At 36.1% G+C, this 20,165-nt stretch overlaps 1 protein-coding gene across 1 annotated transcript; it reads left to right on the forward strand.

Moving 5' to 3' along the window:
* The first annotated feature begins 1,273 nt into the window (after positions 1-1,273).
* Positions 1,274-2,114, forward strand: LOC114385993. The gene is made up of 2 exons (XM_028346014.1): positions 1,274-1,375; positions 1,488-2,114. The coding sequence occupies exons 1-2, from the start codon at positions 1,274-1,276 to the stop codon at positions 2,034-2,036; spliced, it is 651 nt and encodes a 216-aa protein (XP_028201815.1). The 3' UTR covers positions 2,037-2,114.
* The last annotated feature ends 18,051 nt before the right edge of the window (positions 2,115-20,165 follow it).

The raw sequence follows: 20,165 nt of genomic DNA on the forward strand, positions 1-20,165 counted from the left end.
ATTTAGATCTAAGGTTCAGCACAAGAATATTATGAATGAAAAGTGATAGAACCTAACATCAACACAAAAACAAGATTCAAGAGTAGATCTACAAAATTTGAACCATAGAAATACAACAAGTGTAGATCTAAGATTTAATTGGTTTATTTTTTTTGAATCTACTCTAAAAAGCACCAAAACACAAGACAATGGAGGATATACATGGAGAATAAGATGAAGAAAAAGGAATTAAAGAGAATTCACCGAACAAAAAGATAGAGGAAGCAAAAGAACATCACCTAGATGAAGATGCTCTGATACCACATGATGTATGCTCCATTGGAGCTTGTAGGCCTAGGATCTTGTTCATCAATGGATTCCTTTGCTTCTTGGAAGATGAATGGCAGCGGAATGGAGAAGGAAGAGAGAGAGGAGATGCCACTTCAAGGAGAAGATGAGTCTAGAAGAAGCTCACCACGATAGGAGGCCATGGATAAGAGCTTGGAGGAAGAAGAAGATGAATGAAGGGAGAGGGAGAGAAGAGCACAAAATTTTGTGCTCTAAAAGAGCTCTGAAATCTGAAGTTAATATTCAAATTATCAAAGTTTTAAAAAATGTACACACATGACCTCTATTTATAGCCTAAGTGTCACACAAAATTGGAGGGAAATTCAAATTTCACTTGAATTTGAAATTGAATTTGTGGAGCCAAACTTTGGAGCCAAAATTTCACTAATTATGATTAGTGAATTTTAGTTATGGTTCAGCCCACTAATCCAAGATGAATTCCAAGATTCTCCACTAAGTGTGCTTAGGTGTCATGAGACATGAAAAGCATGAAGGACATGCACAAAGTGTGGCTATATGATGTGGCAATGGGGTGTAGTAAGCAAATGCTCACCTCCCCCTCTAAAATTTAATTGGATTGGGCTTCTACCAATTCAATTAAATTTATTTCCAACCACACACATCAAATATCCACTTAGTGCATGTGAAATTACAAAACTACCCCTAATACAAAAACTAGTCTAGGTGCCCTAAAATACAAGGGCTGAAAAAATCCTATATTTTTAGGGTACCCTACCTACAATATGGAGCCCTAAATACAAGGACCAAATATAATGACTTCCTAGTCTAATATGTACAAAGATAATTGGGCCCAACCTTGGCCCATGGGCTCAGAAATCTACCCTGAGGTTCATGAGAACCCTAGGGCCTTCTTCAGCAGCTCTAGCCCAATCTTCTTGGAGCCTCTTGCTCATGGTTCTAGTGACTGGTCCATTCCTAGGGAGGAATGCATCAACAAACTCCAAATTTGCATAAGCTAGCTATTAAAATTTTGAGTTTGACTTGCAATGCTTTAGGATGTGAAAGAAATTGGAGTGTGTTTGAGCAAGTAATTGTGACAAAACTCTAACTATACTTTTTAATTTTATTTAATTTTGATGATCAAGTTTTATTTGGAGTATATTTGAGATTGAAATCAACATTTATTTGTTATGTTGTAGATTCATTCCAAAAAAAGAAATAGGCTTGAGCACAAGAGGTTGCATGATTTGGTGTTTGTCAAATACAACCAACAATTGAAGCAAAGGTATAATGCAAGAGATGAAATTGATCCAATTTCTCTTAATGATATTGATGTGTGCAATGAATGGCTTGTGGGAGAGATGGATCAAGATGATGATAATGATGCTGGAAATGATTTGGTATTTGAAGATGATGATACTCTAAGTTGGGCAACTGTGTATCAGGCTTCGAGGGTTGGAGAGTGTAGGATGTATACTAGGCGTAAAAAGCAAAAAACAACAAGTGTTGTTGCTGCCCAAACTTCTAAAAAACAGGCAATGGTTGTTGGATCTTCATCAAGGAAGCAAAAAACAGTCCAAGAAAATGATGAGGATCTAGATTTTGAGGAGAATATTGATCTTGAATCTGAAGAAGAAGAAATCATGGTCAATTTTGAGGCGTCTGATGGGGAAGAGGGAGAGGGAGATGCTCCATTACCATATGATAACAACGAAGATGATTATGTTGGGATTGGAGAAGATGATTAGAGCCTCAACCTTCACTTTGCACTTTACATTATGTTTTTATCATTTTCTTTTTTTGAACTTTTTAATGAGTTTATTTGGTGTTGGTAATTGATTATTGTATGAACTCATGAAACTTTTTTAGTTTATTTGAATGCAATTCATTATTTTTTTTCAATTTCAAAGAGTTTATATATATGTATTTTTTTTTTGTCTGCCATGACATCCGCCATTTTCCGCCACGCCATCCGCAATATTTTTATGACGGATTTTTGGCTTTCCGCAATGAACCGCCATCCGCCATTAACAACATTGTTTTTATTTAATAATATTTATACTGCATGGATTGGTTCTGATTTTAATTTGTTGGTTTGATTTCATTTAACAAATAGTCAAAACCGATGTTGTATAATAACAAAAACAACATCGGTTTGGGTCAAAACCGATATTGTTATGTATTATACAATATTGGTTCTGGAAAAACCAATATCATTATGTATTATGCAATATCAGTTTTGGTCAAAACTAATGTTATAAGTACATAACGACATCGGTTCTGATCAAAATCGATGTTGTAATACCAATGTTGTATAGTACATAACAACATCGATTTTGACCAAAATTGATGTTATTTTTTACTATACTACATCAATTTTGGAAATAACCGATATAAATTAGGCTTTTTAACATCGGTTTTTATAACTGATGCTAATGATCTATTTTCTAGTAGTGAACCAACATTATAAATATAAGATTTTTTAAATTGTTTCACACTAAATTTGGAGCCATAAATTAAGTGCATTTGATATGATATTCCAATCTCTTACTAAATTTCTTCAACAACTTGGAATCTTGCATTAATTTTCTTGTGGTTAAAGACTATAGCAACACTTTGTGGTTGTGAGGAAGCACTAGCATTTGTCTAATGATGCTCAAGTCTTATTCTTTCAATCCAAGGTTTTGCTTTCCATTTTGAGGTGATTATATTTTCAAAAATTTGTCATCTCCAATTCTTAAGCACCAATCTTTTTTGAATTATTATAAGAAGCAACCTAATTACCAATCCTTCAGGACATGGTGCTTTTTCTATTATTCAACATTGCAATCAAAGTGAAAAAAGTCCAGTCCTTGTGCTATATTAGTTATTTACTTAGCATGTCTTGTAGGATAAAAGACACACAAGCTATATGATTTGCATCACAAAAATATCATTTCTAGGGATTTAATTTTCCATGAAAACATTTTCTCCTTCCACTCCATCACACAACTCAAATTATTTGTGCTTTTTCTAATATGGTGATTCCTAGTTCCCTTATAGTCTACCATATACAAAACCAAGACAATAGAAAATCATATCCGATCCAAAAAAAATTCTCAGACCCTCCAATCTCATCAGAACCTATTCAATTGCCATTAAAAAGATCTAAGCAAATTACCAAACCCCCATCCTACCTCCACAGTTAGTTATGCTAACTTGTCCAAAACTAGGTTAGTCGCCCTATACATTAGTGTCAGCTTGACGGACTTTTTTTGGAGGGCTCAAAATAATTAAAATCATAAAGTATAAATTACATGTAATGGTTATCAACTTTTGATAATGACATTTTTTATGGGTGATTTTAATAATTTGATAATACTTTTTAAATATTAATTATTTTCTTAATTAATTACCTTTTATAAGATTAAAATATCTTTCTTCTACTTTATTTATAACATATTTTAGGTTTTTTATACAATTTTTTTGCCCTCATATGCTATTGGATAAAAAAATTAGAGTTTATCTGTAAATTATTTTTGTAAAATTCTGCTGGACATATTAATTTTTTTAAATACAAAATGAAATTTTTACACAAAATTATTAAAATTTTCTATTATTTTTAATAAGTTTTTAAAGAAATAATCATATTTTTTTATCAAAATCATAGAAAATTTTGCTGAAAAAACTGCAAAATAATCACAAAATTCATATAAAAGAATTTGCGTGTAAGAACCCACAAGAAAAGTTTTTAGGTAAGGGTAAGTTTCTTAAAACTTATTTGTTGAAATAAGTGCTTATATTAATAAAAGTAACTTTCTTTATTTAGTGTGTTTGTCTAAATTGCTTCTGCTAAAAAAAAGTTCTTTTTTTTTTTTGCTTATTTTAAGAAGCAAGTTCTATCTACTTCTTAAAAAAATACTTATATAAAAAATGTTTATTTTAAAGTTTTTTATTTAAAGTTTAAACAAATTTATCCAAAGATATATTTTCCTATAAAAAAAATGGGATATATAAGTCATAGAAAAAAATGAGTTTGAAGAATAAAGAAAATAATTTTCCATGAAGTTTTCATTTCTAGGGATTTAATTTTCCATGAAAGCATTTTCCCCTTCCACTCCATCGCACAACTCACAAATCACATATCCTTTTTTTGACATGGTGATTCTTAGTTCCCTTCTAATCCATCAAACAAAACCAAGACAATAGAAAATCAGACTCAATCCAAAACATTTTCATAGACCCTTTAGTCTCATCAAAACCTAGTCAAGTGCCACTATAAAGATCTGAACGAATTACCAAACCCTGATCCACATCCACGTACATTTACTTATGTTGACTTGTCCAAAACTTGGTTATTCACCTTATACATTGATATCATCCGTGGCACAGCTTGACAAATTTTTTTGGAGGAGCAAAAATAATAAAAATCTTAATGTATAAATTACATGTAATGATTATCAACTTTTGATAATAACATTTTTTTATGGGTGATTTTAATGATTTGATGATACTTTTTAAATATTGATTAATTTCTTAATTAATTATCTTTTATAATATTAAAATATCTTTTTTTCCATTTTATTAATAGCATATTTTAGTTTTTTTTTACCATTTTTTACCCTCATCTGCTATTGGATAAAAAAATAGAGTTTATCTATAAATTATTTTTGTAAAATTCTGCTGGACATATTATTTTTTTATAAACAAAATAAAATTTGTACTAGAATACACAAAATTATTAAAATTTTCTATTATTTTTAATAAATTTTAAAAATAATCATATTTTTGTCAAAATAAAAAAAAATTGCTTAAAAAACTACAAAAAAATCACAAAAATCATATAAAAGAATTTGCAGGAAAAAAACCCACAAGAAAAGTTTTAAGGTTTAAGTTATAGTTAATTTCCTATACAAAATGGAATATATAAGTAAAAAAAAAAACTAGTTTGAAGAATAAAAAAAATAATTTTCCATGAAATTTGCATTTCTAGGGATTTAATTTTCTATGAAAACATTTTCCCTTTCCACTCCATCACACAACTTACGAATCATTGATCCTTTTTCTGATATAGTGATTCCTAGTTCCCTTCTAGTCCACCATACAAAACCAATAGAAAAATGGATCTGATCCCAAACATTTTTAGAGACCCTCCAATCTCATCAAAACCTAGTCAACCGTCATTAAAAAGATTTAAACGAATTACAAAACCCCCATCCTACCTTAAGGTTACTTATGTTGACTTGTCCAAAACTTGGTTAGTCACCTTATCCATCAGTATCAGTGTATCATACCTATGCTACACTTATCTCTCCTTACAAAAATTTCATATATCAAATTTCCTCTAACTATGCATAAATCAATCTTAGCATTTAACATGACATTCTCCTTATATCTCAACAATCACATTAACAATATCCATAACATTTTGAGGCATAATACTAACCATTAGAGAACAATGACAATTAATTTCAGCATTGATCATACCATCCACAAATATTACATACGACATCAACTTACAAATAAGAGAATTAATACAAGATGGTCCTTATGGGTTTAGTAATTTTGTTTGTCTTAGCTTACAAGTTCATAGTGGATCCTAGAGCAGTTCTGAGGACTCCTTGACACTTTTCCTAGGGTTTTCTTCATTCTAAATCCATTTTTAGTTTTACAATTACCAAATTAAGTCATCTAATGTCTAGTATCAAGTTGTTGTCTTGTTTACAAAATTTCACTCTTAAACTTGTCTTCAAATTTCAAAGTGTTTTGAAAATCGATTTTTCATAAGTTTTACATGCTACCCAATATTTTCACATCTAAAAAAATCATTTTTGAACTCAAATCTTTAAGAAAAACACTACATACATCCATAACCACCATTATAATTTTGTGACAGATTTAATCCTACAAAATATCCTTAAACCGGTTTTGTTCATAACTTTTGCTAGAAAACTCTGATTGAAGTGAAATATAAGGCTAACCCTAAGTTTTAACACTTAAAGGACTTATTTTTAACCTTAAAACTTCCAAAAAAACAACATATCATCTAGTTCCAGTCATGGCAGTAGATATGAAATTTTAAACATCACAACAACATGCAATGATGCCTAGCTTCCAAAAACAAGGTTAGGATTTAAGAAGTGGAAAGAACCCCCCCCCCCCCCCCCCCCAACCTCTTGTAGTCTCGATGTGAAAGAGAAGGATACATCCAAGAATGAAGTTCTCTTGAGTCAAAAACAAGCTTCAACAAAACTCAAGAACGAGAGAAGAAGATTCAAGTGATGAAGAAGAATGAACAAGGCTAGAGTGAAGGGTGAACTTGCTTACCATAACACTTCTAGGCTTCTAGGTTTCTAGAACAACCCTCAAGAGCAAGAAGAAGAAGAAGTTTCTCTGCTCTTAACTCCCCTAGAATATGAAATGAAAATGAGAGGAAATGACAAGGTTTAGGGTTTTTAATGAAGCTTGTAAGTGTGCTTAAGGCTTTGGTCCAATGGATTAAGGTGTTAGCTTATCTTAATCACTGAATTTTGACTACAACGTCGGAACAACAACGGTTGTACCACAACCGTCATTAACAAATGACTAATGACAATTTTGTAATTATTGGACTCCTTAACGACGGTTTTACATAAAATTGTTGTACAGACTTTCAATATGATGATGGTTTTGATCAAAACCGCCATAGATAGGTCTCCTTCAAAGACGAGTTTGGATAATCATCATTGTATTCAATGTAAAAATTGAAAGTGGTGAGTGTCGAGTCCACTTGAGCGCCCTAGCTAGTCTCACACACTGTTGTCCCTTTACCACTATTGCTCGCGTCGTCCCTTTAGCTTTGTGGCTAGCATCGTGGTGGTGGTTTCATCGCCGTCATGGTCCGTTCATCACCGTGGTGTTGTCAGAAACCATTATCCCGTTGTCCAAGTCGATTTGTGAACCGTACCCCTCCACCACCGTGCTTTCATCATTAGAAGGTATGAACCCCTCTCACCACTTTGCATAGATATTTTATATGAAAGACAATGTTGTTCAAGTTTAATAAAATGATCATGAACAACAAACCTCTTATTTCAAGTTTTTAATATAGATGCATACAAAGAGAACATAAAGTTGAGTTCATATGCTCATATGTCTTTTTCACCCAAATACATGGAGATGTTTGATAACTGAATGTACTTAGCATGTAATGTAATGCATTAAAGCATCAAAAGCCACCTATAACTCCATAACTGCATTTGTCACTTGCCAATTGAATTATTCAATCATCGGCATTTTATATAAGAAAATTTTGAGTAGATCTAAAGTTGGGCTTTGTGAACTTTCTTATTTCACTATTTATGTTTATTCTTTCATTATTTTTATTTTTTGTTCACCGGAAAGACAACAAATGTGAGATTCTTTGCACATGTAACACCAACAATAAAAGTACCTTTGAACTCCACAATGTTGGACTGATTGCTTATTTTAGAACTCATGGCAGTAATTAAATTTTGAATAGTGAAATGTTGGAGATACAGGGAAAACTTTGTCAAATTTTAATTAAACTTTTTGATTTGTTGGAGTATGCATTCCTGGTTCAGTTTGATCTGTAGGCTTGCCAGACTATGCGTTGGTCATGGCTTTAGAGTGTGTTGTGACAATATCAAGTTTGGTCAATATCTCCAAAAGAATTATTCCACCTAATAACTTGATTATATATAAAACCATTTTTTTATGACAACCCCTGACAACTAAAATAACACTGCACCGTGAAATGAAGGAGAAGTAACAACAATCTTCTTCCTGTTAGAATGGTAATCATCTTGTTAGAATGACTGACTGTTTAGTAATTCTCTAAGGCAAAATGTATGCAAAATACTTGAATAGTACGTATGACCATTTGCCAATGCAAGTGTCTCCTACATTCTTTCTAATGCACTCAAAACTAGTAAGGATATACTATTTGTAGAGTAGTTGCCAGATTTTGTTTCCATAACAATGTTTAATGTACTCGAGATAGACTACATTGTTGCGAAATTGAGCTGGCCTACTTGCATATGATTAGCTTTGATGAATTTCATATTTGTACATTGTTTAAATAAAAAAACCTGCCATTGTAGATCAATATCCCTTTTGCTTTACTAATTGGTGGTCATAAAAACTGAGTTACTTTTGAACGAATATGTGGAGTGTGAACACGTCCTTTGAGCGTATTCACTTGTTTCTTTGTTTGGGGCATAAAATGATCAGCATTCATGTGATGTGAAGCAACAAGTTTATTGTATAGGAAAACATCAATTCATTATTTAGGCCGTGTTTAAGTTAAATGACAAAAATAAAGTGAATTTTAATAGGAGAGATAATTTGAAAAAAGGAAAAATAGAATAGAAATAAACTGATATGCTTTGTTGTTGGGTTTAAGAAAAATATATAAAAAATAGAATACAAATAATATTGTATAGTTATTTGGTATGAATAAAATAGGAAATTGAACACTCGGGACCTACAAGAACATAACTCTCTTTAAAATCGTCCCAACCAATTTTTTTTTTTAAACAAAAACAGACCTGCAAGAGCAAATAGCAATGAAGGACATCCTAACCAAGTCAGCACCTACTCCACTGCCCAAGCTAAATAGTAAATAGACCACGAAAATATAATAAGAAGAAGAACCTAATACAAAGAGACGGGGGCATAAACCGAACCCCATCTCTAAGGCTTGAACAAAGTCGCATTTCTGTCTTCCGTAACTTATCTCCGTCACACCAATCGAACACAACATTAGGAGGAAAATTTTGTCTAACATAAAAGTGAGGCTGAATAACTCTTTTGCCTTTCTATTCTCTTGATTTTCATACTACTCATAAGAAATGTTGAAACAATTTGTAATCCCATGATCAATCTAATTATTACCAATAAACTGAAGTTAAACTAAAACCATTTTCTTCCCTCTCCGAACTCAAGTTTCACGGTAATATCCATAAAGCCAAAATAATATAGATCAATTCATTACCATGACACATTCGTAAAATCAGATACTATATTTCCTTTTTCCGGACTCTTAAATTAAAGTCCTGATTCTTTATGATAATTTGGACTTTCAACAGTTATAGTACCAATTGTTGAACACATGTTTAACCTCATCAGAGGAATCAGGAATCATCTTCTATTTCTGTCATTGCAAGAGGTTAGGTTTCACTAAGCTTTTCATTGAAAACGTGACACTCAAGAGTCTCTAAAAAGAGTACCATATCCTTACTTGGTTTGAGTGCATTAGAAAGCATGTAAGAGACCCATAGACAAATGCTCGTAGTCTTAACTGCTACTCAAGTATTTCACATCCATTCTTCCTTACAAAATCACTATTACAACAACAATAAAGTCTTATCGTACTAGATGTGATCGGCTACATAGATTATACGACATCATTCGACATGGTTAAAAACTAAAATTTTAGAGATATTTCCGAAAAAAAAGAGGGTTGTGTTAGGCCTTTCGACAGCCAACGTAAAACTCATTGTTATTCTTATCATGGATTATAAAATCACTACTTGTCAATCAATTTGCACTGGTCAATTAGACTTTGTACTCCTTTCTCAATTGTGTGTCTACAAGTTTCCGGAACTTCTACGCATCCTATGGTGATAACTTGGCACAAAATGCCATCCACTCACTCCCAACCTGGCAGACAACCCTTGCTCTAATGTTGTCCTTTTTCAGAATTTGAAAATATCTACCACTATCTACTGCATATTTGCCTTGATAGGATTGTTGAAGTCTTCCCTTGATGCAAACAAGGTAAAATGTGCCTAATTCCCATTTGTAATCAATAATCTGTTTTGGCATTTGGAACAAGCCATGTTTCCACTTTTTTTTTTTTGCTAGGTTCCTCATCAAAACTTCCCTTATTGTGAAACTCCAGATAAATACTCAACTTCAACATTGAACTTGCCATCATCATAAAATTTGTAGATTTGGCTTCAGAAAAATCTATTCAAATCAATTCCATTATTGATGTAATGTAATAGTATTCACTATTTTCTAGACGGTTACTAGGAAGCATCTTAAATGCTTAAGAGCTGGGATAATGCATGGTCATAACCTCTATATTTATGTCATGCCACTGACTTCATCCAACCACATAAATGTAGCTTTGAATTAGGTCTATTTCCTGGTCACACTTTGCTGTATGTATCTCTATTCTCTATCATTATCATGAGACCGAGAGATTATTCTTCACACTATAAACACTGAGGCCTTACTCAAAAAGACTAAAAACTTGGTTCTACGGACAAAGGAGCAATGGTCTTTCCTTTTCCAATAGCAGTGCCTTGTCCTTTTATTACACCAATTATTACATAATTAATGATGAAAGTAACTATGCTCAATATAATAACCATCTAAACATCACAATTAATAGGAAGACCATACTTCAAAATCAACCTAATTAAGGATCCCTACCTCAAAATATAAACTGATAAAAAAATTACAATACGTGAAATATCTCAATAAAAACATTCCCCTATATTCTTCTGAATGGCCAAATGACATAAAAATTTGGTCTTATGAGACAAGTCAGCCAGTCATAACCTTAACTGCCAAAGGCTAATTTCAATATACACGATGAAAAACTTGGAACAAAAGGAGCAGAAAATTACTTACCAGATAAACAACACAAAATCAGTAATTAGATAGTCTTTTAGCACTCACAAACACACTCCATCCTGCTGTAAGTAGATGCCTTTCGGGCTGGCCTACAGAAAAGAAAAGAAAAAAACACCGAACTCAAACATTGTAAATGGAAAGTGGAACTCATTCAGGTGTCAGTTAGAAACATACCGAAGTAAAAACAAATAACTCAACAAAAAAATAAAAACCAAATCCTACATTTGCAATTAAAAAGAGCTTTATAACTCACCACGGAAGATATGTCTGAATTTCCACTCATTACCATGCAAATCCCTTGAGATTAACTCTTGACAAGGAGGCTGTTGTGAAAAGTCCTGTAGGTCAACATTATGAAGTTTAAGAAATTTAAGGATTTAATAAACAAGTTAAGAATTTTAGAGCATGACACTATGACAATATTTTACCAATGGAGGAAAAACTTTTTCAGATGCCCTGCAGGGAATAGAGAATCCCCCACGAGTGCTAGTGTCATTGGCTGTCAAAATTTTGTAGAAGTAGTTTGTTGGCTGTTTACTCAGAGTGGCCAACTCAGCTGGAAGGTCTGCTCTTGCTGAAAACACGACATAGTCAAAACTATAAAAGAAAAGAAGAAGAAGAAGAAGAAAGCATGGGTTACACTTTTTGTATGTTAAGACATCTGTCTTTATCATGAAATTCACACTATTGTAAAGGAAACAAAAAGAATTCCACATACCATTATCTAAAGAACTAATGCATTTTCGGAAGTATTGTAAAAGCAAAGATCTTATGGTGTGTTTTATATATATATATATATATATATATATATTATCTTAGAATTATTTGTATATACCAAATATTCTTAATTAAGATGATGAGACTAATATTTGCATAAAACTAACATAAACAAGTGTGGAAGGAAATTCAACTAGCGGAGAGTCATAATGACTTTCAAAAGATGTGGTGTATGGTATTTAAGTGTGATCAATTGGATTAGATCATAGATCAATTGGGTTCTTGCATCAACATCACTGTTTGTCCCCTCATTGCTCTTTTAGACTCACTGGTTCTGCACTTCTGTTTGAGTAATTGTTATTATTTTTTATAATTAATGTGTATGTCTTTCTCTTATATACTACTGTTTTATATTCAACTTAATGCATTTTGAGTGAACCTTAGTTTCCCATTTGAGATTCAATATAATGATTAATATGGGCAGTTTGGATTAATCGCTGTATTGAATCTTAAAATGTTCGTTTGGACAGTTTGGGAAGAGTAATTTTTTATACATAATTCATATGTATAGGTTAAGTATTTGTTGTGAAATTTGATGATATATAGGTTTAGTGCATATCGATTTGTTCTCCAAGTGCATACTTGATCGTGGTGAATTAATGTCATCGTTTTCATGTTGTGTACTTAGAGATCAATGCGAAATGTTGCCAAAATTTTATCAAATTTAATGAAAGATACTTGTACATATGAATCAAGTACAAAAATGGTCTTCCTAAATGGGATATGACCACACCTTTTATGAAATAAGTGAGATGTTCATGCATGCGGGATAACCTTATGAGTATGACAATAGAGGAAACATGGATCGAAGTTGGATGAAAGCATCACGCATCAATGGCGAGTATGAGAATGAGGTTGAACAATTCTTTAAATTTGTTGAGCGTAATGCATCATTTATGGGTGGAAAATTTTTCTGCCCATGTGTTAAATGTGGGAATGGGAGATGCTAGTCACTGAATGACATAAGATCACATCTTATATGTGACAGGATCATTCTGAATTATACAAAATGGATACGATATGGTGAATTGCCAGACATGTCAATAGTGTCTCACACTGAGCCGATTGATGTAGACATCAGAGATTGTATAGAGTGTTTTCAGCAAGCACATGCACCTTTTTATGAGAAATTACAAAGTGATTCAAAGAAGCCCTTGTATCTGAGGAGCACAACCTTCACACGGTTGTTAGCAGTGTTAGCTTTGGTTAACTTGAAAGCAAGATTTGAGTGGAGTAACAAAAGCTTCACTGAATTGCTTGTGGCATTGAAGAAGATGCTTCTTGAAGATAACACGTAAAAAAATCACTACAAGACGAAGAAGATATTATGTCTTGTGGGTATATAGTACCAAAAAGTACATGCATGCCCTAATGATTGCATATTATATAGAAATCAATTTGTCGAAATGCACAAATGCCCCACATGTGGGGTATCACGGTACAAAGTGAAGGATGATGAATTTAGTGATGATGTAACCACAAACAATGGCCTTCCAACAAAGGTGTGCTAGTATCTTCCAATAATTCCAAGGTTTAAGTAATTGTTTGCTAATGGACATGATGCAAAAAATCTTACATGGCATGTAGATGACAAAAAAAGTGATGGATTGCTCCAACATCCGACTAATTCTCCCCAATGGAAGACCATTGATCAATTGTTTTTAGATTTTGGGGAGGAGCCAAGAAACCTAAGGCTTGAACATGTTTCGGATGACATGAATCCTTTTGGAAACTTAAGCACTAACCATAGTTCATGGTCTGTTTTGCTGATGATTTATGACCTCCCTCCTTGGTTGTGCATGATGCAAAAATACATTATGCTGTGTATGATGATAGCGGGTCCAAGACAGTCAGGAAATGATATTGATGTCTATCTGTCATACCCTAATTTCGTCCGGGGACCTTTGCTTGATGACATGCGACTTTTCTTTGGTCCTTGCAAGGTGCTTGGCACCCATCATTAGGCAATTTGTGAAATTCCAGGACATGCCGGAAAACCAAAAAAAATATTGATGCACAATCCGTAAGTTTCCGTGACACACCGGAAATCAAATGGAAGCATCGTTGCATAATTAAGTGAGATTCCGTAACATTTCGTAAGTCAAAAAGGGGATAATTATGTAATCCGCAAGGTTCCGTAACATTACGAAAAGAAAACAAGTATCTTTACGAAATTCGTAAGTTTCCGTAACTTTACGAAAAAAGAATCACAAAAAAAAGCAGAGGGAGGTGTACTTAGTAAAAATGGGGGTGCAAATAGCACCCAGGCCCACTTGGGCCCTCCAGAATATTCCTCCAGAAGGCTGTTGCTTCTAGAGGAAGCAACCTGGCTCGCCTGGGCGAGCTGGGCGGCAACCACCTCCCCTATTTTGCTATAAATAGGGGAGGAAGTGAAGAAGAAAAGGTTCAGCCCCTTAGGCACTTCTCTCTCTTTCGAATTTGCTTGGAAAAATTGTTTCCGTGAAGAAAATCTAAGCCGAGGCGCTTCCGAAACGTTTCCGTAACGTTTTCCGTGAAGAATTTCGTGAAGGTTTCGACCGTTCTTCGACGTTCTTCATCGTTCTTCGATCTTCAACGGGTAAGTACCTCGAACCAAGCTTTTCGATTCATTCTATGTACCCGTAGTGGTCCACATTGTGTTTCGTGCATTTTTATTCTCGTTTTGTTTACTTTTTATACCCCCCTCTTGACGTGCTTAAGCCATTTTACTTAAGTCATTTCTCGCTTAACTTAAAAATAAAATAAATTTCCACCGAACGTTTGAATTGTATTATCCGTTAACTTCGGTTAAAATAAATTCCGACCATTCGGTCGTGCCGTAACCACGTTGGAAATCAAAAAAGGAGGTAAAAAATAATATAATAATAAAAAAAACATCTTTTAGCAAAATAAAGCGGAAAATCAATCGGACGTTTTCTCTTTGGGATTTCTCATTCTTAATCGAATTGATTAATAACTAAAGTGAAACTAGGGCTAAAATCAACTCGCCTAGTCAAGCTCGTCCACAAAAATAGGCTTTTGAAGTTTGTCATTTCAATTTCTCACTAAGTAAAATGGATCATTTTTAAGGTCCAACGCCTTAAAATGATCACCTCTTAAAGTAAAAAAGAATCGCTTGATAAGAAAGAACTACGTAGGTCTGATTTTCTCATCGCAAATTGAGGATACGTAGGAGCAAAAGCCCCGCTTTTGTCGACCACCCCAAGAGATCGTTAATGGTCCAACGCCTTAACGTTTCTCTCCTTTCAAAAACAAGAGATCGTTAATGGTCCAACGCCTTAACGTTTCTCTCCTTTCAAAATCAAAAGACCGTTTAATGGTCCAACACCTTAAAAGACCTTTTGTTCAATAAAAACATATTTTGCAAAAAAGACAAAAACAACTTAACCAAACACTTTGTTCCGAAAGAACTACGTAGGTCTGATTTCCTCATCGCAATTGAGGAATACGTAGGAGCAAAGGGAAACACCCTTGTCGACCACAAAAAGAGAAAAATATAAAAAGGGTATAAAGGATATAGAGACATAAAAAGGGAACATAAAAAATCAAAGTCATGTTTGCACATTCGATTAAAGGCTGCCGTCCCTTGGGACGAACGTGTGGGGTGCTAATACCTTCCCCGTGCGTAAATACAACTCCCGAACCTTTCACTTAAAAGTTCGTAGATCGCGTCTTTTCCGGTTTTTCCGACGTTTTCCTCAAATAAACGTTGGTGGCGACTCCGCGCGTATTCCTTTCGTGGAACACGCATCCCGCGAGTCACGCGTCGCCCTCCCGCCGAAGGTTAGGTTGCGACAGTTGGCGACTCCACTGGGGACTGTTTTTAGAGAGTTAGGCCATTTAATCTTGTGCAATGTTTTACCGTGACTTACCCCTTTGTTGGTTTCCCTTCATTATGTTCTTGTGTATGTAAACTCTTTGTTGCCTTTAGTGCGTTTTAAAATGTATGCATGAAGTAGATATTTATTCATTTGATGCACACAAATACCAACACTATTTGCACACACTGTGAGTGAAAAAGGGCCCTATACCCGGGTTCGTGGGAACATAAGGAGTGGAGGTGAATCTGTGATCATGCTAGGTCTCTGACTTGCTTGATTACAGTGAACCCTCATCTAGAGTTTTTCTCTTTGAAAACATATTGTTGCTAGTAGTCCCTACTACTGCAGTATGTTCTTCGAAGGGGATGATACCTCTAGAAACCATTAAGAGAGATATGACTACCTTGGGGGTTATTGCTAAAAGCCTAGTTAGCTCTCTCCCTTATAGGTCCCTTAAATAGGTGCACGGAGCAAACACATTGCGTACCATTTTTCACACTGCCATGCATAACTATCATATACCCTTTTGCTTATTTGTTTGTGAATATTGTCGTACTATGTACATCCCCGTGTTGTGCCTTTCGCATATGCATCATGCATGGGTTTCGTCTTTGATCCCCTCACTTTAGCAAACCGACGGAGGGTCCGTGTCGCCTTCTTAAAAAAAACATACGTTGGGTGCCATGCTGCCCAAACGTTGTATCCAAGAAGGAAACAATTTCTCGGGCTCCCGTATTCGTAAATTGCATCTGTGTCATATGCATTTCTTCATGCATTCATCCATGCCACCCATGATAGATGTCGGAGTTTTGATTCGGACTAGATTTTATTTCACTTTAGTAAAACATGGGATCAAGTCAAAAGCCTTCGCTTAAAAAGAGGTTCTATCAAGTCAAAATCAAGAGCTTAGAGGTCACTAGTTTACGAGAGTTGGGGCAATTAATGGGTCAACTTCAACAGCAAGCCTTCCGCAAAGCCTATGGTAAGATTTGGGACCTAGCTAGGGTAGAAGTCTCCATGGAACCGATTGCATCCCTTTCCCAGTATTATGACCAGCCCTTAAGGTGCTTCACATTTGAGGACTTCCAGCTAGTGCCGACTGTGAAAGAGTTTGAAGAAATCCTGGGATGCCCACTGGGAGGAAGGAAGCCATATCTTTTCTCTGGGTTCTATCCCTCCACGACAAGAGTTGCCAAGGTAGTGAAAATCTCAGCACAAGAGTTGGACCGTGTAAAGCAAAACAGGGATGGGGTAGTCGGAGTACCAAGGAAGTGTTTGGAGGAAAGGGCAAAAGGCCTTGGCAAATCAAGGCGATTGGGCTTTCTTTTATTGACATCTTGGCGCTCTTGATCTTTGGAGTTGTCCTCTTTCCGAATATGGAAGGGTTAGTGGACCTGGCAGCGATTGACGCTTTCCTCGCCTTTCATCATGGCAAGGAAAGCCCGGTCGACGCCATTTTGGCCATGTATGACACGTTCGACCGGGGATGTGAAAAGAGCAGTGCAAGAATTGTTTGTTATGCACTGGCTCTCTATGTGTGGCTGGTTTCACACCTTTTTCTCCAAGAAGGTAGGCCCGTCTATCCGCTACAAGGTCACCGCTCGTGCATCGAAAAAAGAAAGGCGAATTGGGACCAACTCTTGGCTAGCATGGAGGGGCGTCTGTTAATTGGTTCCCTCGCTAGAAGGAAGGAAGAATCAGGATTCTATCTTCATGCGAAGGATGTCCAAATGTTCCCTTGATGGGAACAAGGGGTTGTATTAAATATAATCCCGTCCTCACCATAAGACAGCTTGGCTACCCCATGAGAGGAGTGCCATCAGACGAAAGCATCACGCCTTTCATCGCACGAGGTTTCAGTGACCACAATGCGAGGGTACTCCAAGGAGTTCGCAAGGCATGGGATGCGGCGTGAAGAAAGGACAGAGAGCTTAGGGGAAGCAGTAATGGGATCGTCGGCGGCTATCATAAGTGGCTGAGAGTCCGGACACAAGGATTGGATTGGCTCCCAAATCTAAAGACTATGAGAGATGACGAGGTTAAAGCTTCAGAAGAAAGTGATGAGGTACAAGCCCTAAAGGCAGAGCTTGAAAGAGCCCGGGTAGTCGAAGAGAAGTTCAAGTTCATAGCCATCAAAGTCTGAAAAGAGTATGGTGAACTAAGGGACGTCAATATGGCCACCGCTGAATCCTTGGAACGAGAAACCAAGAAGGCCCGAAAGGAAGAACACGACCAAAGCAAAGTTTTGAGGGGCTTTATAGGGCAGCAATAGTGAGCTCAAGCTCCGAAGAGGTGAAAGGAATCATCATGGGTCAAAGGCATGATCTTGAAGGACGAGCTAAAAGCTTGCCTCAGGTCGAAAAGAAATTTGTCCCAACAGTTAAGCGAGACCGAAGGGAATATGTGGGCCATCATCGATGAGTGCAAAGAGAAGCTAAATCTAGCGGCGACTCACAAGCAAAGGCTAGAGGATGAGTACGCCAAGATATCAGCAGAAAGGGAAGCAAGGGAAAGGGTAATTGATTCATTGCACCAAGAGGCAACAATGTGGATGGACCGATTTGCTCTTACTTTGAACAGGAGTCAAGAACTTCCCCGATTGCTAGCCAAGGCCAAAGCAATGGCGGACACCTACTCCGCCCCCAAGGAGATCCACGGACTTCTCAGCTATTGTCAGCATATGATAGACTTAATGGACCATATGATTAGAAACCGCTAGGAAGTTTGTATTGTCGCTCAGATCTTGACTAGTTATAACTTTTTGAAAAAAAATGAGTTTATCCCACGTTTTTACTCCAAAAATTAGTGCGAATCAAGTCACTCCCGCATTTTATCTCTAGCATGCATTGTATGTTGGTCTCGTCCTTTGTCACGGGAAGCTGGAAGGTCCATATCACCTTCTTAATTGTACACATGGGGCACTGCGCCCCCAAATGCGCAAGTAAGAAGAGATAATTTTCCGGGCTCTCGTGTCCGTAAAATGCATTCATATCATGCACCGCATAAGCATCTCTTCATAACATCATAATGAACATATCGTTCCTGGATTTGTCCGTTATCATATTCCAGCCTCACATTTTGCATGAGTCATGGCATCATCATGCATATGCGTTCAACAAACTTTTTGATCTGCAAAATTGCATACCATTTGTTTTCATGTTTGCTCATCCTTGCGTTTTCCTCTACAAAACAAAAACAAAAAAGGGGAAGTGTGAAACTTCACACTACATTCTTAGTTGCATGTGTTAGGCACCATGAGCCAACCATGTTGGGATCATAAACCCATTTCTAAAAAAAAAAAAAAAACACACACAACAACAAAACAAAATGATTGAACATGGTACCTAATGCATGGTTAACTAGGAAATGGTGTTTCTTCGGGCATCTCAATTTCATAATTACCTTTTCCGTGCATAAGCTTAAAGTATGCCCGAGACATTCATCCCTATGAGATGTTGTTGAAGTATTGGCGATCAGAATTGTTATTCCTTGGATTATAGGGTTGAACCAAGCTCATGCTTTTACAAAAAGGTTCATCAAGTCAAGTTGAAATATGGAAGTAACCGTCTTGCAAAATTGGGGCAAAAGATGAATCGAGTCACATCACTGCTTCATCTACTGCCAAACATATTTAGGATTGTTGATGTCCTTGTTACTTCCAGTTTCACTTTGACAAAGATGTCATGGACCATGTTGAAAATCTAAATTGATTCAACCCCATATCCTGCGTAAAAATTCGCAATACTTCAACTATGCATCATTCGCATGCATCCATGCTTTTCATTGGTAGCATTGCTCATTGCATTCTTTCCTTGAAAAATAAAATAAAATGAACTTAATCATTGTTATCAAAAAGAAAAGGACACGCTTTACAACACCCTTACCGAACTCGTGCTAGAGCTAGAGTAATGGGTGAAGCATAGGAGGTGCAAGTGAAGATGAAGGCCGAAATGGAGGCCATGAAAGAGCAAATGGCCACAATGATGGAGGCCATGATGAGCATGAAGAAGATAATGGAAGCCAATGCGGTTATAGTTGCCGCTACTAGCGCTGTCACTAAAGTGAACCCGATGCTCCCATCTAGCCTCAAGCAAATGAATCATCCAAACCTCAAATATGGTAGGCAAAGATTTGGGAAGTACGGATGACCCCATGATGTGCAAATTCAAAACAAGCACGCCTTCCTGCCATATGGCTTGCCTCCCAAACTATACACCACCCAATGTGGCGTACATTCCCAATGAGGATGTCAATAACTCCACTCCCATACTCATTAAGAGCCAACAACCTCAATCTGATCATGCACATGTCTCTCGACCCATGGAGGAGACGCATGAAATTCCCCACCACGATCTAGCCAACTTCGAGCCTTGCCTCGGATATGCCGCTGAAGGGCAAGCAGTTGGTGGTGTACCCCTGCAAAACACTTTGGAGGGCCCTCAATATCATCCACAACCACAACCCTCACGTTCCACAACAAGTAAAAACCCTCGTGCTATGGCAGAAATGGAAAAGTTGGATCATTTAGAGGAAAGGCTCAGGGCCATTGAAGGAGGTGAAGATTATGCCTTTGCTAACCTAAAAGAGTTGTTCCTAGAACCCAATATCATCTCCCCTCCCAAGTTCAAGGTGATGGACTTTGACAAGTACAAG

The sequence above is a fragment of the Glycine soja genome, chromosome 15, assembly GCF_004193775.1.
Source record: "Glycine soja cultivar W05 chromosome 15, ASM419377v2, whole genome shotgun sequence".
NCBI lineage: Eukaryota > Viridiplantae > Streptophyta > Magnoliopsida > Fabales > Fabaceae > Glycine > Glycine soja.